The 25,924-nt window shown below is 39.9% G+C and overlaps 1 protein-coding gene across 1 annotated transcript in view; it reads right to left on the bottom strand.

The window, feature by feature from the left end:
- The window catches only part of fam20ca (FAM20C golgi associated secretory pathway kinase a), a 76,721-nt gene that overhangs the window by 40,677 nt on the left and 10,120 nt on the right, over nucleotides 1-25,924 (bottom strand). Inside the window, exon 3 of the mRNA XM_056454402.1 lies at nucleotides 18,337-18,415. Coding sequence (XP_056310377.1) covers nucleotides 18,337-18,415 — 79 coding nt within the window. The remainder of the gene's footprint in view (nucleotides 1-18,336; nucleotides 18,416-25,924) is intronic.

Below are 25,924 nucleotides of genomic sequence, written 5' to 3'. Positions count from 1 at the left end.
CTGTGGAGGCCATTTGAGTGCAGTGAACTCATTGTCACGTTCAAGAAACCAGTCTGAGATGATTGGTGCTTTATGACATGGTGCGTTATCCTGCTGGAAGTAGCCATCAGAAGATGGAGACACTGTGCTCATAAAGGGATGGACATGGTCAGAACAATACTCAGGTAGGCTGTGGCGTTGACACCATGCTCAATTGGTACTAATGGACCCTAAGAAAATCTTCCCCACACCATTACACCACCACCAGCCTGAACCGCTGATTCAAGGCAGGATGGATCCATGCTTTCATGTTGTTGAGGCCAAATTCTGAGCCAAATCAACTTCAGTTGAATTGAATTGACAGTATGGCTTCGATCAGTGTTCAATTATAGACTCTATCCCCGAATTCAACAGCATAGTCTAGCTAAAAATACACCTCACCGCAAAAGAAGCGTCACTGTGGTAATTAAAACAGCCTGACGCTCATTAAATCCTCATTTATCACTGGCAGATGATTCAGAATAGGACTGATGTTGATTCAGAGTGTTGTTTATTCGGCTGTCGAATGAATGGTTAGGAATGTTGTTGTTGTTTTGTTTTAAATGCAGATGTTGTTTGTTGTGTAAACATGTTTACAGATTCTAATACAGATTCTAAGAATTCTATAGCGAACAATAGTACTTTTTTAATATTAAAATAATATTTATTATTATAGAGCAACTGTCACAAGGGAGACGCTGACAAAGGAAGTGAGGATCCAAACACAGGTTTATAATGCAGAGGTGGTCAGGCAAGTAACGGTCAACACAGGGGCCAACAAATGTACACACGGAATCCAGAGTCGCGGTTGAATAACAGGCAAATGGTCAATACAGGCAGGAAGCAGGCAACGTAAACAAACAAACAAAAATCGGCACACGGCAGGACAAGGCAAGGAAAATGCATCGTAATGTTAACTAGACAGATAAACAAGACTCAGCAACTGGTGTGTGTGTGTGTCTGTGCTGCTTTTAAAGTCAATGTAATCAGTTCTGAACAGCTTCAGCTGTGTGTGTTAGCAATCAGTGGGAAACTGGAACAGGTGTGAGTGTGTGGTGCATGACGGGATCTTGAAGTCCATGTACAGGATTTGTAGTTCTATGCGAATTTGAATATTCTCCAGTGATCTATGAAGGTTAGATAGCTGGTGATCGCGACAGCAACATGTAAATAATCCAAATAATGTATTACTTCACACAATTAAAAACAAACGGTTTAGCTATTTATCATATATAGAGTTTGGTTTCTATAGCATAGTATTTATCATTTTTTTGCTGGATATTTAAAAAAAACAGTTGTGGCCGACAATTAATTATTTTCTATCATAAATATACAAATCAAATTCATTAAATTCAATTAATTTAGGCAAATATTATTATATTATTTGTGAATTCAGATATCATATTTAGTATTTATGAATTGTGTTTGAATTGACGTTTGATTTGTATATTGTAAACGTGAACTGTGCCGTGCGTCTATGACTTTTATTTTGTAATTCTATCCTTCCTGAGAGTGATCTGACTCCATAGGTAAACAATCCTCCAGGCTGACTTTAACCCTGCTTTTGTAGAGCTGCGATTAGTGTCGGATGATTAAACAAAGCAAAACATTTCATAATATCTGGAAGACTTTTGCTGATATTAAGCACTATATGTTACTGTTGTGCAAGTGGATCTTTTTTTTAATTAGACACCCACAGCGTTGATTAAACAATGTCAATGAAAGTCAAATCTATTGACTGGTATCAAAAAACTAGTATCAAAAGTTGTCAAGATCGAGGTCTTATAATGAAATATAAACAAAACAAACTATTCATTAACAGATATTCTTTAAAATGCAAGCTACTAAAGCAATTTATGTTTCATGTACAGTGATTAAATTCTATAGAACTATGCAGAAATAAGACTGTTAATCTAGCCTGTAGTCATAATGCATGCACAACGGAATGGTTGAGTGTTTTAATACCTGAACTAATTGCATTAAAATCTACACACTGCAAAACATGCCTTGTCTTGTTTCCAAATATCTAAAAACTCTTCAATCATGAAGCATCTTCAAGCATAATGCATTGTCTTGTTTCACTAAATAATACGCCAAAATTAAGTGAGTTTTACCTTAAAACAAGCAAAATAATCTGCCAATGTGGGCAGCAAAATAATCTTGCTTTCCCTTTTGACATAAGGTTATTCTGCTTCCCCCATTGGCAGATTATTTTGCTTGCTTTAAGGTAAAACTCACTTAATTTTGACTCATTATTTCTGAAAACAACACAATATTTATTTGCTTGTGTAGAAAATACTGCTTAATTTACAGATTTTTTACACATTTGGGCTAGCAACAGGACAAAACAATCTAAGAACAGCATTTCTGCAGTGTATGTTTGTGCTCTTTTACATAACGTAGGCAGTGTTTTGCAATTGAAAGTCTTGATATCAACATCTGTGATCTGTAGATTCCAGCAAACCAAGAATGTGTTTTCAGTACTGTACCTTGGAAGCATGCGGGTCAATGCACAACATGTCTACATAGACCACCACTGTATTCCTGTTGTACAAACTCAGTCAAAATAGCTTTCTGTGGTAATGAGCAGCGTGCCATAGATGAAGCAGATCGAGTTAACTCTTTTTAAACCCAAAGCGTTTATTTTAAAGCCCACAGAAACATGCTGTTGTTAAGTTTTTGGCTTGTTTCTAGTCCAAATATCTAAAGATTATTAAATCAAGAAGCATTTTCTAGACACGTACAAAATATAGTCTTGTTTTCAGAAATAATGAGTCAAAAATGAAGTGAGTCTTTCCTTAAAACAAGCTAAATAATCTGCCAATGGAGTGAAATTGGCAAATCTGGCAAATTGGCAGATTATTTAACTTGCTTTAAGGAAAAACTCACTTCATTTTTGACTCCTTTCTGAAAGCAAGACAATTGTAATGTGAAGCTGACAAAGGAGAGTGTAGATCCAAACGCAGGGTTTATTAAACAGAATGGTCAGGCAAGCCACGGTCAATACAGGAACAAACATGTATACAGGCAATCCAAAGTCGTGGTCGATAAACAGGCAGATGGTCAATACAGGCAGGCAGCAGACGACATAAACAAACAAAACAAAGCGAGGGTCAAAACAAAGCAAGGAAAACGAGTCGTGATGTTCACTATACGGTTTAACAAGACTCAGCAACTTGTGTGTGTGAAACAGAGCGGTTTAAATAGTCTAATCAATGATCATGAGTATCAGCTGTGTGTGCGTGTGTGTCCAAATGACTGTCAGCTGTGGCAAGAGTGATTGGTGCAAAGACTTCTGGGATATGTAGTTCAGTAGGAAGTGATTTCCAATGGGGAAAACACTGCTGGTGATTACAACAAACTGCAGGAAGTAATCTCCAGCAGGGAACACACTGCTCACAGACAGGTGGAGAAGGAGGAAGTAGACAGTCAGGTGGAGAAGGAGGAAGGAGGAAGTAGACAGGGAGGTGGAGAAGGAGGAAAAAGAGACAGGAAGTGTGATGAACTAATGTGGAAATGCAGGCAGGTATAAAGAGAAACCAAAGACAGGCCAAATGGATAGAAGAGAGAGAGGCTAGAGGACATGGAGGAAGATGAGGACAGAGTGAGACAGACTAGAGGTGAGAGGGAAGAAGAACTGAGAGGATGAAACAGCAGTGAACATATGCTCATGAGAGAGAGAGAGAGAGCGAGACAGGGAGAGAGAACGCTATCTGAGTGTGTTTCGACTGCCTGCCATCATACAGACGCAATCACAAAGGAGGGGAATGAGAGATGAGGGTGGGCACAGGGTCACGTTCACCCAAACCACCAAACTGAAAGTAAAACACAATGCAGAGACTGTCAAGCAGGAACGTCTCAGCTCTATAACCAGACGTGTTTCCCAGCGTTACACGCAGCATGTGGAGCATGACTGATGGGGGAGGAATCTGAGCAACAAAACATGTGACAAACATTCCAACCAGCCGCTTTCCAGTCAATCTCAGCGTCTTACGAGAACGTCAGCTCGACAAAAAAATGCAGAAGTCACACACAGCCAGAAGGAAGAACTGAGAAAATAATCCAGCATTCCCTCCCCTCTTGCATCACACACACAAGAGAACACAGAAATAATAACAGATTGCTCCGTAATGTGTCACTACAGAAGAAGAAAAACATAACGTGAGTAACTAGTTTCCTGGCAGTAAAGCAAACCTCTCAAGCAGGACAATCGTCTGTGAAATCTGACTCTGTGCTGTTTGATAGCTCCCGCTGGTTAGCTTCCGGCTGCACAACAACATAATATCAGGGAGATAAATTGTTCTCTGGTTGTTTTTGACGATGATAACCTGAAGAACAAGAGCTAGTGTTCACAGAATTACACAGAGCGAGCATCATATTTCCCCTTTGCCACTGCTAAACTGAGTCACCGAGCAATGGAGTGTAACACCGACCACCCACTTTTACAATGTCCTTTGTTCCATTCATAAGAAACGAAGACAAAGCTACCTTTCTAGAAATGTGCACTTCACCTTTTCCTTCATGCGGCGATGATCAATCATTTCTACAAGTCAAGATTTCATAGTGGCACCTTCAGGTCATTTGTGCCATTCATTGGTATACTAGAACTAGAAGTGTTTATTGTCCACATGAGGTAGCCTAGAAGTCTTTATTGACTCACATGAGAGTTAAACCCTTGAGATTAAGTGCAAAGACAACCTTCAAAATAAGGTTTGGTGCAATCCATGGTGGTAGAATCAAGATTTCATAGTGGAAGCTTCATGTAAAGGCCTTTTTTCGCTAGGACGAACTGATTGTCACTTAGTAAGAATCCCATTTGTGGCAACATAAGGCCAAATTCATTGGGAATACTATATTCATTGGGCTTAATATGTGCTGGAACACGCTGGATCCGGAACCTCTGAAATCTGATCCGGCACCTCATTTTACCGATCCCTCTCCTCAACCGTCCTCCTCCCCCGTCCGCTGTTCACTTTCACTTTCTTCCGCGACTCCCCAACCCACTTCACTTTCGTCTGCGACAACCCCCCGCTCTTGCCGTTACGTGATACCCCTTTGCCATCCCCTGCCACCACCTAATCCCCCCCCCCCCCCCCCCCCACACCTCTCCGTCCTCGGGTAACATGCCGGATGAGTTACCTCCGATCTATTCCGGGACCTCGCAATTTACAAATTAGACACTGGGTATACTAGAACTTAAAGTCTTTATTGTCCATATGAAGCAGGCTAGGAGTCTTTATTGACTCACATGAGGGTAAACCCTTGAGATTAAGTGCAAAGACAACCTTCGAAATGAGGTTTGATTGTGGCAGAATCATTTCTTGTAATTAAGATCTCATAGTGGTAACTTCATACAAAGGTCTTTCCAGCTAGGTCAAACGTTCCAAGTAAACCCAAGGACTAACTTTAGAGCCTTTTCAATAGCATCCCTCTTAGTTTACCTGTCTTCAATAGCAGTTTATGGATTTTCCATCATGAGTCAATAGTAGAATGATTTCTACAAATCAATGTCATGTAGGTCTTTCAAGCTAGGAAAAACTTTGCAAACCTAGCCCTTAAGAGGCACATTAGAAGCTAAGTTTAGAGCCTTCTCAATGACATTGAATGACAAGTCTTCAAAGGGAGTTAATACTTTTTTCCTCATGAGTCAAGTCAAGATTTCAAAGTGGCAACATCATGTAAAGGCCTCTACCGCTAGGACAGACCATTTGTCACTAGTAAGAAACTCATTTGTGGCAACATAAGACTGATTTCATTGGGTTTACTAGAATTAGAAGTCTTTATTGTCCACATGAAGCAGCCTAGGAGTCTTTATTGACTCAAATGAAAGTTAAACCCTTTGGATTAAGTGTATAAACAACCTTCAAAAAGAGATTTAGTGCAGTCCATGATGGTAGAATCATCTCTAGTAATCAAGATCTCAAAGTGGTAACTTCATATAAACGTCTTTTTTAGCTATGACAAACTTTCCAGATAAACCCAAGGACTAACTTTAGAGCCTTTTCAATAGCATCCCTCTTAGTTTACCTGTCTTCAATGGCAGTTCATGGATTTACCTTCATGTGTCAATAATATAATGATTTCTACAAATCAACTTCATGTAGGTTTTTCCAGCTAGGAAAAACCTTGCAAACATAGCCCTTAAGAGGCACATTAGAAGCCAACTTTAGCGCCTTCTCAATGACATTCTTGTCAGTTTACCTGTCTTCAATGGGAGTCTTTACTTTTTTCCTCATGAGTCAATGGTAGAATGATTTCTACAAGTCAAGATTTCATAGTGGCAACATCATGTAAAGGTCTTTCCGGCTAGGACAGACCATTTGTCACTAGCAAGTATCCCATTTGAGGCAACATAAGACTGATTTCATTGGTATGCTAGAATTAGAAGTCTTTATTTTATACATGAAGCAGCCTAGGAGTCTTTATTGACACAAATGAAAGGTAAACCCTTGGGATTAAGTGCAAAGACAACCTTCAAAGGAGATTTAGTGCAGTCCATGGTGGTAGAATCATCTCTAGAAATCAAGATTTTATAGTGGAAACTTCATGTTTTAGTCTTTCCAGCTAGGTCAAACTTTCCAAGTAAACCCAAGGACTAACTTTAGAGCCTTTTCAATAGCATCCCACTTAGTTTACCTGTCTTCAATAGCAGTTTATGGATTTACCTTCATGAGACAATAGTAGAATGATATCTACAAATCAATGTCATGTAGGTCTTGGCAGCTAGGAAAACTTTAACATAGCCCTTAAGAGGCACATTACAAGCTAACTTTGGAGGCTTTTCAATAACATTCTTGTTAGTTTACCTGTCTTCAATAGGAGTTTATGCAGGTTCAAGTCCCAATTGCTGCATTGCAAGTAAAACCAGTTTGATTGGTGCTAAATGGGAGTGAGCTTTGGTTTTTGACTAGCATCAATTCCCTGACCTCGATGTGCATGCTCGCAAATAAAGTCTCCCATACTGCTTTATGCTGATCCCACTGGAATCACTCTGGTTGTGGACCAGTTCACTAGTGCCATAACACAGATGGGAGTGAGTATTCTGGGGTAAGTGAAACCTGTAAGAGTTTGTCAGGTAAACCTCACTCCCTCAGGCTCAAGTACAAGAAACAAGTTCTAGGAACTCATGATAGAGATTTCATTCTTTAGCTTTCCCATGCTGTCTGTAACTAGTAAGATCCCATTTGTGCCAACAGAAGACCAAATTCATTGGGTATACTGACTCAGATGAGACTGAGCATTAAGATTAGGTAAAAAAAAAAAAGATTTGCAATTAAACATTACTCCACTGACCGTAATATCCATGCTAACAACTGATTCTACAGGGTTTAAAGTCTCCCATACTGTTTTATGCTCATCCCACTGGAATCCCACTGGTTATAATGGACCAGTTCATTAGGGGTATATCACGGATGGATGGGAGTGACTATTCCAGGGGAAGTGAAACCTGTAAGAGTTTTTCAGGTAAACCTCACTCCCTCAGGCTCAAGTACAAGAAACAAGTTCTAGGAACTCGTGTTTTTGCAATTTTTAACTTCCCATGCTGTTTGTCAGTAGTAAGAATCCTATTTGGGGCAGCAGAAGACCGAATTCATTGCGTATATTGACTTACATGAGAGTTACCCTTAGGATTAAGCGGAAAGCAGAGATCTGCAATTACTCCTTTGACTGGACAACATATTAGAAACAGTGTCCTTTAGCTGTCCCATGGTGTTAATCACAAGTAAGAATTCCATTTGTGCCAACATAAGACCGAATTTATTGGATATATTGACTCAGATGAGACTAATCATTGGGATTAAGTGCACAAATAATCTGCAAAATCTCTCTTGGGAGATTTGCTAATGAATGCATTGACTTCAGCTGTTCACGAATGACATAAGACCATCATAATCAATATTATTGATATATAACGTTACTCAGCTTATTTAATTTTTGCCTACACTGAAGTCGAGTCTGCTGGTCACTACAAATTCATTCACTCCACGCTGTGTATTTGATAGCTTTACCGCAGATTATCAGAGCTGGTCAGCAAAATAAAACAGATGACATGTTAAGATGCCTAAGTATGATGAGAGTCGGAATATTTGTGGCAGTCTGTCAAGATAAAATAGCTTGAAACACCTTACTATGGCGTTATTTTAATGACAAATGCCTAATAATACAGCAAAAACAATTGATTTTATTTCATATAAAATAATAATAATTAAATGGTGAGGCTTCTTGAGTTTGTTCGGTAAGGAGCGTTTTGATTGGTTGATTAAAAACGTGACTGTGATTGGCTAAACAGAATATCCTCAAAAAAAAAAAAAAGATGTGGACGAATCGTGTCCTGCCAGGAAGGTCTCAAAACTACCGCACACATATTTAAAGGACTCCATGCTCGTGCATTTGAAAATGTTCCCACATTCAGTGGTTCATAAATACATCTAACACAATTCATAAATGCATGAGGAAAGTAATGCTAGAACTTCATATATACATAACTGTGTAAACATTATAAATCTATTTATGTGAGATGCATATGTGTGCACATTTGGGGAATATTTAGGCTTTTTCCATTTGAATTTATGAATTGTGTTTTGAATTTATAAATTGGAGTTATGGATTTATGAATTGTGCTGGGCATTTATAAATTCTATGAATGCAAATGTATTATTTTTGAGACTGATCTGGCTCCATAAGATTCCCATTCTCTATAGTATCACTTTATTTCGATGCTCCTTTTTGCACATGTTGTTGACTGTTAGTTACATTGCAACTACATGCCAAATATTTCCAGCAGAACGTCTTCACCCAACTCTCAGAGTACATGTCAACTTACACTGACCCTAACGTAAACCCTAACCTTTCAGTTTACTAATACTGAATGCAACATATTCTGAAAACAGCTTTCCCGCTGTTACCAGTTTGTCTAGCAGCTCGCAGTTTGACACAGAGAGGAGTCGACCGGGATGACAGGGTTTGAGTCTGGAGAAGAGCGGTTCCAGAAAGCAGGTAGGACAAAAACAAAAACCAAAAAATAAAATAAACACGTAAATAACAGGGTGAGAATGTGGTAAAATCTGAAAACATGGTAAAAACCAGGCGAGGGCTTTTCTTTTTCTGAATTGCTTTTGAAAACACTGTCGGTTGGGTTTAGGAAGAGGGTGGGCTTGGGTCAATCGGTGCTTTTGAAAACACTGTGGGTTGGGTTTAGGGAAGGGGGTGGGCGGGTCAATCGGTGCTTTTGAAAACACTGTGGGTTGGGTTTAGGGAAGGGGGTGGGCGGGTCAATCGGTGCTTTTGAAAACACTGTGGGTTGGGTTTAGGGAAGGAGGAGGGTGGGTCTGTTGATCGGTCAGTCAGTCAGTCAGTTGACAGTGGCCTCTGGTGGATTTACACGAGAACAGCAGGCGCAAATGACACTCACAAAAACTGCAAAAAAAGTTCCGTATTTGGCACTCTCCAGAAATGTATACAGGGGTACGTATCCATAATGAGCCTGGGTTTGTAGAATAATGCAGCATGTAGTTGCAATGAAACTTATATAATCAACCAAGGTTTCCCAGGTTCATGAGTTACTGTACTTTCAGAGTCTGTAAGAGCATCTGTTGCATAAAACATATACCAGAACAGTTGGCGGTTCAATCCGCTGTGGCAAACACTGATAAATTAGAGAATAAGGAAAGTGATTGAGTTCGATTTTATAGCTTGCATTATTTCATTTCTCATGCCGTTTGTCTCTTTCAAATCAGAGAAGTGAAGACGTGGTAAGAAGTCAGAAGACAGGGTTGGCCCGACTCTTTTTGTCATTGCATGGATATTTTCAGACTATACCATCTGAAATCCTTTAGAACGACTTTGCCTTAAGTAAAAATGAAAACAAATTCTCATTTCAGACAATTTCGTTTCACTCGTTTCACACACACGCACGCACGCACGCACGCACACACACACACACACACACACTCACTCTAAAATCCCCGTTCATCAGATGAACAGACCCTGGATCAGTGCAGAATTCATGCAGCTGTGTGAGACAGCTGTCAGGAATAATGCAGACCATGTTGATTCACTGTTCGCTGGCTTCCAGAAATGCATGCATTAATGGAGGCTTCTTCCAGTCTCCTCGGGGGCTCCGACATAAATGATTTCTGCACTGAGGACTTGGAAAACATAGACCCGACCCACCGGCTTGAGTTTAACCACTGACTTTAGTGGGTTTTACTTGTGGCAAGCAGGACAATGCTTTTCTTACTTAGAGCTTTTGTCTCGTTTCTTATCTAAATATCTAAAAGTTCTGAAATCAAGAAGCATTTTCTAGACAAGCAGAAAATATTGTCTTGTTTTCAGAAATAGAGTCGATATGAAGTGGGTTTTGCCTTATAACAGTAGGAAAAATAAAGACTTCATTTTAAAACATATTGCATATTTATCCCAATGAGAACGCATACATTTCAGTGGGTTGAGCAACTGACATCCATCCTAACCTTTGACCTCTCGGTCTTTAACATTTCTCATTATTAGGGTTTAATGTTGTCCAGATCTGCTTGCATCATCAACAATCTCTTGCAGACAGATTTGACATCCTATAATCCCCAAACATGGAGTGTTTCATCAGTTCCCATGTCAAACACACACGAACACACACACACACACACACACTGTAAACATTCCCCCAGTTGTCGTATATGACTGAGTTTGACATGTGAACTGCCGTAACAGGATTTCAACCAGAAATATTCTAAGCCTCTTTTACTACATCAGAATATTTCAATATGAGATCCAATATAGTGCCACAAGTGAGGTGGTTTATGTATGTATTTATTTTAAATGTGCTTCACCATTGCCCATACTTTAGTATCTTTTAATTTGTTTATCATCATGCATCTTTTTAGCTTTTCCTTTATTATGATGCATGTGAGGCTAGAATAAACCAGGATTTTCAATGTAGAAAAGCACACACACTGCTAAACCCTGCTTCCTTTGAAAGCCCCTAGTGCAGGATTTGACATGCTTTGTGCTCAACATAGGCTCGTTCTGAAAATATACCCCTGTATACATTTCTGGAGAGCGCGAATTATGTAGCCAGAAGTACGTATGGCTGCATTTTGCCTTTAAAACGAACACTACGAGGTGGTGTGACGCCGTTACGCAATCCTCCTCAGGTATTTGCTGATTGGATCCCGAGCCTGTCACTCCTCATCAGCGTGTTTCCTCATGGACCAATCAGGCTTTGCTTCACAGACTTTTAAAAACACCTCGTTTGTTCAGTGGCGTGTGTGTGTGTGGGTTTGTATTGTGTACGCTCGCTTCTGTTTTTGTATTATGATTTGTTACTTATTGCCTCTGAACTAATCCAAACATCTGTAGTCTCAATATGATTTAAACAGCCTGATCTCACGAGAAAACGTAAGTGTTTTACGTTCCGTCGTATGAAATTGTACGATTTTAAAAAGGAGGCGTGGCACCTGACCCCACCCCTAAACCCAACCGTCATTAGGGGATGAGCAAATTGTACTAAATTGTATGAATTAGATCATACGAAATGCCGTGAGATTGCGTTTGTTTAAAAGTTTATCATTGTTTTTTGGCGAAAACGGAATAGGTTAACAAGTCATTTTGCCTGTAGTTATATGAATGCTCAGAAACATTAGGTAAGTGGTTGAGTGCCGCTTTTTGTATATTATTTTAGCGAGTGTATTTATTGGCATCGAAGATTTCGTTGTTTTTTTCACATTTTTATTTTCCTTCAGCAACATGCTAATTCATGCTATAAATATGACAGAAAAATGCTAATTCATTTTGGAATAAGGTTGACAACATGTAATTTGTATTTATGTGAAAATACACATTACATTACATTACATGGTAGTAACATGCTAATTCATCTTAGAAACATGCTAATTCATGTTCGAATCATACTAAACACATGCTCATTGATGATAGAAACATGGTGACAACATGATAACTCATGCTAGAAACATGGTAGCAATGTACAAATTCATGATAGAAACATGCTGACAACATTCTAATTCATGTCAGAAACATGGTAGCAACATGCTAATTCATGCTAGAGCCATGCTAATTCATGTTGTTTTTTTCACATTTTTATTTTCCCTCAGTAAGTTTAGAGGGGATCTTGTGTTCTAGTTTATGTGGCTGTTGGTTGTGTTTAGTTCTTTGCTTTGGTGCCACTCTAGTTCTTTTCCCCCTGTAACTTGTGGTTTGGGCATAGTTCTGTGATCGTTTCTGTTTATTTTCATATGCACTGTACAAAGCTCATACACGCTCTTTTGTTGGCTTTATCATATTTACTTTTAGAGGAATAAACTAATTAAATGTTAAGATTGTTTGTTGTTGAATATTTCCTTCCATTTTCTTCAGTCATAATATAATTTTCTAAAATGTTAGGTTTTCTCTCCCTAGACACCTTATTAAACATAACATTCAGGATTGCCTTTGAAAACACTATCAGTTGGGTTAAAGGAAGGGTGTGGGTGGGGGTATCAGTCGGTCAGTCAGTTGACAGCGGCCTCTGGTGGACTTACACGAGAACAGCAGGTGCGACTGACACTGAGAAATCAGAAAAAGTGTACACAGCGGCCTCTGGTGGATTCGTGAAAACAAAAACTGCAAAGAAAAGTAGCTCCTGGGACGTATTTGCCGCTCTCCAGATATGTATACAGGGGTACGCATCCAAAATGAGCCTGGGTTGGGATTTTCCAAGTGAAAACTGATCAACTCTGCTTACTCTGAAAGCCCCTAGTGCAGGATTTGACATGCACTGTGCTTTAATAATATGATTTCTCTGATCATAAATCGACCTGACATGCATTATTAACATAAGCATCCAAACGTGGCCTCATACATATCATAAAGACACCTGGTTTATGAATACATTCATAAAAAAATCAATAATCAAGCTTCCAAAGGAGACACGGTGGCTCAGTGGTTAGCACTGAGGCCTCACAGCAAGAAGGTTGCTGGTTCAAGTCCAGGCTGGGTCAGTTGGCGTTTCTGTGTGGAGTTTGCAGGATTAAGGCACTTCTGAAGGCAAAATGGGGTCCAAACCGGTACTAGTAAGCTGTACCTAATAAAGTGGCCGGTGAGTGTGTGTTTGTGTATATATATTTTTTAATTAAAGTTTCTGCATGAAACCATCAATGTCAAAATAGTATTATTATTGTTTTTAAAGCGTGTAGCCCACTAAAGAACTTCTTAGTAAGTGGTTTCACACAGATTTCATTGACAAAGAAATAAAAAATAGAGATTAAATGGTGGTGAGGGTGTCTCTGTGTATTAATCTACATTACAGAAGCGTTTTCTACACGCGAGTCGGCTGTAGCTGTAAAAGACTTGCTGTTTTCTGCTGTGAGAGCTCATATCAAAGCATTGCAGCAGTTTCACAACCAATATGAGGAGGAAAAAAATCATTAACATCAAAGGAGTGGAAAAAAAAAAGCTCAAACTTAAAGATCCACAAGCTATTATGCAAAGCCAGAGTTTTAGCTCCTGTTGGAACACATCTAGTCTGGCACATGCTATAAACACTGCAAAATATGCTGAAGTTCTAGTCCAGATGTCTAAAAACGCTTAAAATCAAGAAGCTTTTTATAGACGCAAAGCAAATATTGTTGTATTCAGAAATAATGAGTTAAAATTAAGCGAGTTTTTCATTAAAACAAGCTAAATAATCGGAGAAATCTAATGTTATTTCAAAGCGAGTACAAGATTATTCTGCTTCCCCCTTTGGCAGATTATTCAGCTTGTTTTAAGGAGAAACTCACATCATTTTAGCTTCTGGATGTAGATGTCAGGGAGGAAAACAAAGCAAACTCAAAAAAGGAGGTGGTGAATATGCATTTATGCGTGTGGCAGATGTTGTTATTCAAAGCTATTTAGATTTGCATCTGATGAATATATATTTGAACAGTTCACATTATCCACCCAGAAACAAAATGAGCAAAAAGGGTGGCTCAGTCGCCTCAGAGTTTGCCTGTTCTCCCCGCGTTGACGTTGGTTTCCTCCGGGTGCTCCGGTTTCCCCCACAGTCCAAGCACATGCGCTATAGGGGGATTGATTAACTAAATTGTCCATAGTGTATGTGTGTGAATGAGTGTGTATGGGTGTTTCCCAGTACTAGGCTGCGGCTGGAAGGGCGTCTACTGTGTAAAACATATGCTGGAATAGTTGGCGGTTCATTCCTGGCTGGTTAAGTTGGTGTTTCTGTGTGCAGTTTGCAGGATTAAGGTAGTTCTGAAGGCAAAAGGGGGTCCAATCCAGTACTAGTAAGGTGTACCTAATAAAGTGGCCGGCGAGTGTATATATATATATATATATATATATATATATATATACACACACTCCCCGTGTTGGCGTGGGTTTCCTACGGGTGCTCTGGTTTCCCCCACAGTCCAAACACATGTGCTAAAGGGGAATTGATTGAACTAAATTGGCAGTAGTGTATGTGTGTGAATGAGTGTGTATGGGTGTTTCCCAGTTCTAGGTTGCGGCTGGAAGGGCGTCTACTGTGTAAAACATATGCTGGAATAGTTGGCGGTTCATTCCACTGTGGTGATCTCTCACCTCACACACACTCATTCATACACACGCTTGCACACACACAGATTAGCATCCAGCTCAAAGCAGCAGCACATCAAAAGCAGCTTTGAAGCGCAGGTGAGGGCGAGGGCGGCCTCACGCCGACAGAGAGGATTCTGGGTAAAACTCATAGATTTCAGAGCCGGAGGAATCTACAGCGGAGCGGGAGATAAACACAGAGCCTGGGAAAGAGGAAACCTACAGCTTTACTCCGGATCAAACACACACTCCTGCTGCGGACAGGAATATATGACACAATTATAATAGTATCTGTAACGTACAGCTGAAGCTGAATTATTAGCCCTGCTGTGTATTTTCTGTTTAATGGAGAGGAGATTTCCTCAACACATTTCTAATCATAATAGTGTTAATAACTCATCTCTAATAACTGATTTATTTTCTCTTTGTCATGATGACAGTAAATAATATTAGACTAGATATTCTTCAAGACACTATATTCAGCTTAAAGTGACATTTAAAGGCTTCACTAGGGTAATTAAGGTAAAGTTAGGGTAATTAGGCAAGTCATTGTATAACAGTGGTTTATTCTGGAGACAATCCAAAACTAATATTGCTGAAGGGGGCTAATAATATTGACCTTAAAATGGCTTTATAATTATTAAAAACTGCTTTTATTCTAGCCGAAATAAAACAAATCAGACTTTCTCCAGAAGAACAAATATTAGAGGATATACTGTGAGAAATTCCTGAATCTGGAGCTCAACATCATTCGGGGAAATATTGGAAAGAGAATCAGACTGTTTATCTAAATTTGACCAATTAGATGTGGAGGTACTATATTTAACCCCGCCTCCCCAATAGCTGCTGTTCTGCTATTGGCTGGAAGCTGAACTCAGAGCTGTAAATAAACACTAATGGGCGGAGTTGAGATGAGAGGTAAAAATAGCAACAGCCAATCAGAGTCAGAATATCTGCATACCAGCTCATTTCACAGTGTGCAAACCCACACACACATAATCCACCGTGTGTTGTGTGTGACTTGCGTGTCGGTTGTGCAGTAAAATTGTGTGTTTGCAGCCAGCAGATGCACCTGTCTTGCATCCACCAATAAGACATCACAGATGGGATGGCAATGACCAAGCATAATCAAAGAAAACAGCAACAACAAACAAATAAATGAATGTTTTTCCTCAGGGTGAACGCAGTGAAGCAATTATTTGATCACAAATGAGTCAGGTAGCCCAGACACTGTTGTTTTAACACACACAGACACACTTTCTCTGCCCTGTTTTATGGGTGATCCCCGAGAGCGTGTGATAGTGTCTCGTGGTTTTTAATTAATGTGTAAGCCTGGCGATGTTAATTAAACGCAGACTGATCATTACCCAACAGGAAAAGATCATACGGATGCTCGCGCTGCAAACACAACTGAGGAATTACTTCAATAATTCACTTAGATTTCTTTTTTCTCAGTGAGGATGTTGAGGTAAAATATCTGCATATTCAATTAATTGTTGCTTTGTTCATGAGTCTATCGGTGTGCCCATGTTGGGCATGTTTGAATATTGAATTCATGCAGCAATTTGTGCAGATTTATGTTACTATGTCCTAAAAGAAAGAAGCAATCGTGAACTGCATGGTCTCGTATACTTTATTCACTCATTTACGCATAAATTAATCCACTACACTGCCTATCATATTAGATTTAAATGAAATAAAACATAGGGGTTAAGCCAAAATTTAGCTGAACTCAGACTGAAGGTCTGGGAACTTTGGCCGTTTTAAATGGTCAAGCCCTGCCTACTATGTTATATGACTGACAGGTTAACCAACCAATCACGTTTCATTTTGTACCGCAGCATGTTTGTGTGTGTGGAAAATCCTCAGAATAACAGTCCGAGACGCTACTCCACATCATTCATTCATGAACGTCTTACACAATAATGACACATTAATATTCTAAATGATTTGTCTAGACCAATCAGAGCAAACTAGACCCATCGGACCGATCAGACTTAATTCATCTGATCAGTCAGAGCTTATTAGACCCTTCTGACCAATCAGAACACAGCAGAATCATCTGACCAGTCAGAGCACAGTGGAGCCATCTGACCAATCAGAGTAGAGCCATCTGATCAATTGGAGCACAGTAGACCAATCAGAGCAGAGTAGAGCCATCTGATCTATCAAAAAGCAGAGACATCCGACCCATCAGAGTACAGTAGAGACATCCGACCAGTCATAGCAAACTAGACCCATCTGACCAATCAGAGTAGAATCATCTGACCAATCGGAGCTTATTAGACCCTTCTGACCAATCAGAGCACAGTAGAGACATCCGACCAGTCATAGCAAACTAGACTCATCTGACCAATCAGAGTAGAATCATCTGACCAATCGGAGCTTATTAGACCCTTTTGACCAATCAGAGCTTATTAGACTCTTTTGACCAATTAGAGCACAGTAATCTGACCAATCAGAGCTTCTAAACAAACTTTGGCCATTTTAAATGGTCAAGCCCTGCCTACTATGTTATATGACTGACAGGTTAACCAACCAATCACGCTTCATTTTGTACCGCGCCATGTTTGTGTGTGTGAAAAATCCTCAGAATATCAGCCCGAGACGCTACTCCACATCATTCATTCATGAACGTCTTACACAATAATGACACATTAATATTCTAAATGATTTGTCTAGCCCCATCTGACCAATCAGAGCAAACTAGACCCATCTGACCAATCAGACTTGAATCATCTGATCAGTCAGAGCACAGCGGAGCCATCTGACCAATCGGAGTTGAGCCATCTGATCAATTGGAGCACAGTAGACCAATCAGAGCAGAGTAGAGCCATTTGATCTATCTGTCCAATCAGAGCACAGTAATCTCAACAATCAGAGCAGAGTAGACCCACCTGACCAATCAGAGCAGTGTAGAGCCATCTGTCCAATCAGAGCACAGTAATCTGACCAATCAGAGCAGAGTAGACCCACCTGACCAATCAGAGCAGAGTAGACCCATCTGACCAATAAGAGCACAGTGGAGTCATCAGACCAATCAGAGCACGGTGGAGTCATCTGACCAATCAGAGCAGATTAGAGCCAACTAATCTATCAAAGCAGAGACATCTGACCAATAAGAGCATAGTAGAGGCAATTGACCAATCAGAGAACAGTAGAGCCATCGGATCTATCAAAGCAGAGCCATCTGTCCAATCAGAGCACAGAAATCTGACCAATCAGAGCAGAGTAGACCCACCTGACCAATCAGAGCACAGTAGAATCATCTGACCAATCAGAACAGAGTAGACCCACCTGACCAATCAGAGCACAGTGGAGTCATCTGACCAATCAGAGCAGAGTAGAGCCTACTGATCTATCAAAGCAGAGACATCTGACCAATCAGAGCACAGTGAAGCCATCTGACCAATCAGAGAACAATAAAACAATGTGACAAATCAGTGCAGAGCAGCAGCATCTGACCAATCAGAACAGAGTACAATAATCTGACCAATCAGGGCACAGTAGAACCATCTGACCAATCAGAGTAGAGTAGAGCCTTTTGACCAATCAATCTGTCTATTTTTATCCTGCTTCTCACTTCCTCCTCGTCTTCCTGTAGAGAAGACTGCATCTACATACGCCATCGATCCTGGCCGGCGTCCATCAGTCATGGTTCATGCCTCTTAAGTACACTAGAAAAGAGAGTGTGTGTGTGTGGAGCGGTGTTGTGAGAACCGGTCTGTGCGCTGATGAAAAAGTTCCTCTTACTTCATGGGCTTGAACAGGGCCTGTCCGTAGTTCTGGAACGACATGATGAGCTTGAGCTGCGTGCCTCCAGACTTCATACCTGAGAACAAGAGGAGAGAGAGGTACTGTCAAACCAGTCCAGCAGCTTTCTGGAGACCACACACACACACACACACGCACACACACACGCACACACAATTAAATGTTAAAACACATACACATATACACACACGCAGAGTCAAATATATAAACACACACACACACACACACACACACACACACACACACACACACACACACACACACACACACACACACACACACACACACACACATACACACACACACACGCACACACACACACACACTGAAATATAAACACATAGATGCATGCACACACACACACACACACACACACACACTCACACACAGCAGCTTTCTAGAGACAAGACAATATGCGCGCACAGACACACACACACACACACACACAAACTCACATGCGCACACAGGCAAATACACACACGCAGTCAAGCTTACAAACATACACACAGGCAAACATACAAACGCAAAGACACACACACACAGACACACATACACACACACACACACGCAGAGTCAAATATATAAACACACACACACACACACACGCAAATATAAACACATAGATGCATGCACACACACACACACACGCATACATACACATATATACACACACGCAGAGTCAAATATATAAACACACACACACACACACACACAAATATAAACACATAGATGCATGCACACACACACACACACACACACACACACACACACACACACATACATACATACACATATATACACACACGCAGAGTCAAATATATAAACACACACACACACACGCACACACACAAATATAAACACATAGAAGCATGCACACACACACACACACACACACACACACACAAACTCACATGCGCACACAGCCACATACACACACTCAGTCAAACTTACAAACATACACACAGGCAACCATACAAACGCAAACACACACACACACACACACACACACACACACACACACACACACACACACACACACACATACACACATACACACACACACACACACACACACACAAATATAAACACATAGAAGCATGCACACACACACACACACACACACACACAAACTCACATGCGCACACAGCCACATACACACACTCAGTCAAACTTACAAACATACACACAGGCAACCATACAAACGCAAACACACACACACACACACACACACACACACACACACACACACACACACACACACACACACACGCATACACACACACACACACACACACACACACACACACACACACACACACAAATATAAAAACATAGATGCATGCACACACACACACATACATACACATACACACACACACGCAAAGTCAAATATATAAACACACACACACACGCACGCACACACACACACACACACACACACAGCAGTGATTCTCAGTAGTCTGTCAGACTGTGAGTGAATGCAGGTCATACTGCTGAGCTCAGCACACATCTGCTGATGAAGAGAGTCAGAAACTCCACACGTGCAGCTCAAGCCGGAGTTCTCAGCCCTCCTGGATATATTAGTTACTAGTGTTATTTATTTAGATTACCCCAACACATTTATAATCATAATAGAGTTAATAACTCATCTCTAATAACTGATTATGATGACAGCAGATAATATTAGACTAGATATTCTTCAAGACACTAGTATTCAACTTAAAGTGACATTTAAAGGCTTCACTAGGGTAATTAGGGTAAAGTTAGGGTAATTAGGCAAGTCATTGTATAACAGTGGTTTATTCTGGAGACAATCCAACACTAATATTGCTGAAGGGGGCTAATAATATTGAGCTTAAAATGGCTTTAAAACTATTAAAAACTGCTTTTATTCTAGCTAAAATAAAACAAATAAGACTTTCTCCAGAAGAACAAATATTACAGGTAATACTGTGAGAAATTCCTGAATCTGGAGCTCAACATCATTTGGGAAATATCTGAGGAAAACATTCATAGGAGGGCGGATATATCTTCAAGTGTCTGAGAAACATCACAGATCTGCTAAATCACCCTCCAGATCCCATCAAAGAAAGATCAACAGACTTTCATAAGACAGACCGAAGGTGTTTCATCACAGCGCGAGTGTGTACAGGAGTCTGCTGTGTGTGTGCAGGCCTTCGGCAGCTTAACTGAGTCACAACAAATCATATTTACTGCAGAGCATATAATCCTGCAAAATTACACCATACTGTCTGCGGTGAAGTCATGTTTCTGACGGCTTTACTCCCAGCAGGGACTGTGCCAGTACACGTCTCGTTATTTACTTTAAAGTAGTGATTTCTATTATGCGGTTGTGTGTGTGTGTGTCAGCAGTGTGTGAGGATCTCCAGCCTCTAATGCTCAGCATGAATTAATTGTATTCGTTATAATCAGAACACTTTGATTGACATTCTCCCTTTGTGCGTGTCATCAGAGGAGGAAAGCCCCGCCCACTAGTGCCCATTTCTCCATCTCATTAGCATAAACAACAGCCCTGAGTGAGAAGCAGCCGTCTGTCCATTAGCCAATAGAGTGTTTGAGCTGCTGAAGATAATGTCAGCGTAGACTAAGAGGATTCTAGATGTGGAGTTTTAGATGACAGGAGCAACATAGACTCACAGAAGCATGAAGCACACACGCACACCTGACCAGCACTGACAACACACACACTGCTGTTTTACATGTGCCACTATGCTGGCGCACAGGTGTTTATAGCTCCGCCCTCTCCTGAAAAGAGCACACTCTCATTTGCATTTAAAGCGACAGTGAGCAAAATTAGGATCAAAGTCTAAAAGGGTCAGTTTCAGAGAGCTAGAGGACATGATCTGTGTGTTATTTTGAGTCTTTTTTCTGGTCCAAACACCTACAAATTCTTGAATCAAGAAGCTTTTTTCAGACACGTAAAGCAATATTGACTTGTTTCCAAAAATAATGAGTCAAAATTCAGTGGTTTTGTTTTTTGAAACAAGCTAAATAATCTGTTAATGGGGGAAGAAAAATAACATTACTTTAAAGCAGGAACAAGATTATTTAGCTGAGCTCATTGGCAGATTATTTAGCTTGCTTTAAGGTAAAACATGACTAATAATACAATTAACATATTATTTAAAAAGACAATATTTTGTGCTTGTCCTTGATCTTAAAAATAGTTAATCTGGGGTTGCCACAGCGTAATGAACCACCAACTTATCCAGCACGTTTTACACAGCGGATGCCTTTCCAGCCGCAACCCATCCAACATCCATTCACACTCATACACTACAGACAATTCTAGCTTACCCAATTCCCCTTTAGCGCATGTGTTTGGACTGTGGGGGAAACCGGAGGAAACCCACATGAACACAGGGAGAACATGCAAACTCCACACAGAAATGCCAACTGACCCAGCCGAGGCTCAAACCAGCGACCTTCTTGCTGTAAGGTGACAGCACTACCTACTGCGCCACCCCATCGCCCATATATATATATATAAATACAAAATATATATATATATATGACAAATTTTATATAAAAAATGTATAAAATATATAATAATAAAATATATAACAAATTTTATATAAAAAATGTATAAAATATATAATAATAAAATATATAACAAATTTTTTTATAAAAAAATTATAAAATATATAACAATAAAAAAATATAACAAATTTTATATAAAAATGTATAAAATATATAATAATAAAAAAATATATATTCTTGATTTGAAACATGGGACAGACAGAAACATGGAGATAATCCAAAAGCGTAGTCAGAGTAGTGATAGCTGACGTGATACTGACCTTCAACACAGTGTTGAGATCCCAAAGTGTAAATGTTTCGAAACACTGCACTGAAGCATTATCCAAATCAATTGGATTGACAGGGTCGGAAAACTCTCATGTAGCCTAGTGGACAGAGTAACTGTGGTGTCCCGAGTTCAAATCCCGACGTGTGCAAATACCCCAAAATTATGACTTGATGTATTTTAATTATGTGAATTTTTTAGGGCCAAAACAAGACAATGTATTCACAAAGTGTTCATTCGGATGGCAGACCAATGTTGAAACAAAACATGTTACAAGAACAGAGCATTAAAAAACTTATATCTATACCTGCATTATCCTGGATTCAAACTCATTATCTCTACATGCTAGTCAGGAAGTCCCATCGCTTCACTAAATCACTTGAAACCTCTAAACTCTACAACATAGAGTATAATCCCTCAATTTGAGTAACTGTTTCTTTGCTGAAGCTGTTCCTGGGCAATGACCACTAGGTGTCACTGTAGAGACATGTTTCGAAACATTTCAAAGCTTCCACAAATTCGCTTTAACTGTGTCAGTGTATCCTGAAGCCTCGCTCTGCCCACCACTAAGTCAGAGTACAGGCGAATGATCGGGACAGGCGGCAAAACAACATAAACAGTAAAACAAAGCACCGATCATAAACCCACAGCAAGGCAAGGAAACACTTAGAAATACTCACAGTTTACAAGACTCTGCCAAGATGCGTGCGTACGTGCGTGCGCGTGTGTATACTGTGTTTATAGTCTGGGTAATCAGTGCTCACAAGCTTCAGCTCTGTGTTTGCAATCAAGGGGATCAGGATCAGGTGTGTGAGTACAAGGAATGATGGGATTTGTAGTTTATTTCAGTGTCAGAATTGTAGTATGGGTAATAGTGTATCATTTCCAGCAATCTGCAAGGACTAGATCGGTGTGTGTGTGTGTGTATATGTATGTGTGTGCATATATATATATATATATATATATATACAGGGGTAGACTGGCCATAGGGAGCACTGGGACATTTCCTGGCTGTCAAACTAACCCCCACCCAACCCGCTCTTCACTCAACCCCTCACACACACACAACCACCGAGCGTGATTTTGACGACCGTCTGCCCAACCGGCAACACCGACACCCCCCACACCCCCCACACCCTAAACTAAGCTTGTTTTTGGCCAGCAGTGACCCCACCAATCCACCCCCCCATTCTTCACTTTCACTTCACTTCAATGTGAAAATTTTTGAAGTAATTATTTGAAAAATTATAATAATAATAATTTCACCCTCAACTGTGTATTAGATTGCCTTAGGCTGAATTAAATGCAGTTAATCTAAAGTTGAGCTGTCTCTTTAAGAGCGAAGGAAGCAAACTAACGGTGCATCAGCAGAACATTTTGATTTATTTATTTATTACTTTTTGTCAGGCAGATTAATGAGATTGGACAGCAAAGACGGCTGATACGGCTTTACATCGAGTAATCCAAAAAAAAAAAGTCTGTCTCATATTTCCCCCGAGGGCACCTGTGCTGTTCTGCAGTCTTATTGAACTCATTAGTTAGAAACACATCAGCAGGAATGAAGCCATAATCCTGCTCTATACGCACATAAATAAGTGTACATCTTATGATTTGCTTCAACCCCCAGAGAGCTGCTCTATTTATTTGATTAAATGCGTCCTATTTTGGCTAAATGTTTCACTGTTTTGGTGTCATTTGTGGAAAGCGTATCGCTAAGCGCTGCTTTTATGAGCTTAATTAATCCTAATATGCTAAAAATTACCTCCAGAAAGGTGTTTTTTGTTCCCGAGGCTGTACGATGAAGTGAACAAAGGCAATTCCTATAGTGTTTTTAGTGCTACACACTGCAAAAAATAGTCCAAAATATCTAAATGTCTTCTAGCCGCAACCCAGTACTGGGAAACACCCATACAAACTCATCCACACACACACTCATACACTATGGCCAATTTACTTCAAATTGTGTGGGGGAAAGAGGAGCACCCGGAGGACACCCAGGGAGAACTCCATACAGAAATGCCAACTGACCCACCCGGGACTCGAACCAGTGACCTTCTTGCTGTGAGGCCACAGTGCTAACCACTAAGCCACCATGCCGCCCTACATTTGATTCATTTACAAATAAAAAGAATAAGTGTGCTTAAATGCACTGCATGTGCACTTCAAATAATCACAGTAAGATTTAATGTTCTAGCATATAATATAATATTAATGAAACAAAAAGACACTTAAGTAGAAAGCTTCATCACGACTATACAATTAACAATTATAAGTAACGTATTTCAGATGCACGAAAAACATAGACAACGTCCTCCAGTGGATTTGTCATCTGAAACGCACAGCAAAACACATAATAACTAACGTATTTCTGATTAGCAAAAGTGTAAACAGTGCCCTCCAGTGGATTTGTCATCTGAAACGCACAACAAAACAAGCCCTAAGTAACTGTTTTCTGATTTACAAGTGTAAACAGCGCCCTCTAGTGGATTTGTCATCTGAAACGTACAACAAAACAAGCCCTAAGTAACGTATTTCTGATTTACAAGTGTAAACAGCGCCCTCCAGTGGACTTGTCATCTGAAACGTACAACAAATCAAGCCCTAAGTAACGTATTTTTTGATTAGCAAAAGTGTAAACAGCGCCCTCTAGTGGATTTGTCATCTGAAACGTACAACAAAACAAGCCCTAAGTAACGTATTTCTGATTAGCAAGTGTAAACAGCGCCCTCCAGTGGATTTGTCATCTAAAGCAGTGGTTCTCAACTGGTTTGGCCATGGGACCCACATTTTTACATGGTCATCAAGCCACGACCCAAATTTTTAGGAACTATAATATAATTTCAGGAATTATAATTAATTTGTATTTATTTGTTAACATACACAAGTTGTGACAGATAAATCATGAGAAAAATCACCAAGACTTACGAATAAACAATATTTTATTGCTGTAATTTAACAAAATGTACGCACTTTTGTGATGCCCTCAGCTTTTGGAGTCGTCTTTAAGAATAGTCCACAGGTTTGTCCTTGCAACCGGGATGTTTAGTTTCTAAATGTCGTTTTAATTAAGAAGGTTTCATGCTCTCTTGTGAGAGCGCCTCACTACATATGACACACTCAGGTTTTAAGCCTTTTTTGTCGTCGATATATGTAAATCCATACTTTACATATACGGGGTCATACTTGCGATTCGACATTTGTTGCTATAATTAAATTTCACATGTCAAAAGGGTACGGTTGTTGCACGTGCATTTCAAAATAAAAGTCCGGTATAAGCAAAATAAGTAAAAAATGTAACTTTTATTGTTTTTTTTGACCACACACTCCGCGACCCATTGAAAATGTTCCCGCGACCTACTTTTGGGTCGCGACCCACCAGTTGAGAAACACTGATATAAAGCATACAACAAAACACAAGAAGTAACGTATTTCTGATTCGCAAATATGTAGACAGCGCCCTCTAGTGGATTTGTCATCTGAAATGTACAACAAAACACAAGAAGTAACGTATTTCTGATTCGCAAATATGTAGACAGCGCCCTCTAGTGGATTTGTCATCTGAAATGTACAACAAAACACAAGAAGTAACGTATTTCTGATTCGCAAATATGTAGACAGCGCCCTCTAGTGGATTTGTCATCTGAAATGTACAACAAAACACAAGAAGTAACGTATTTCTGATTCGCAAATATGTAGACAGCGCCCTCTAGTGGATTTGTCATCTGAAATGTACAACAAAAC

This window comes from Danio aesculapii, chromosome 3 (genome assembly GCF_903798145.1).
Source record: "Danio aesculapii chromosome 3, fDanAes4.1, whole genome shotgun sequence".
Classification (NCBI taxonomy): Eukaryota; Metazoa; Chordata; class Actinopteri; order Cypriniformes; family Danionidae; genus Danio; species Danio aesculapii.
Note: the sequence above shows the minus strand (reverse complement) of the source record. Positions and strands in the feature narration are given on the sequence as shown.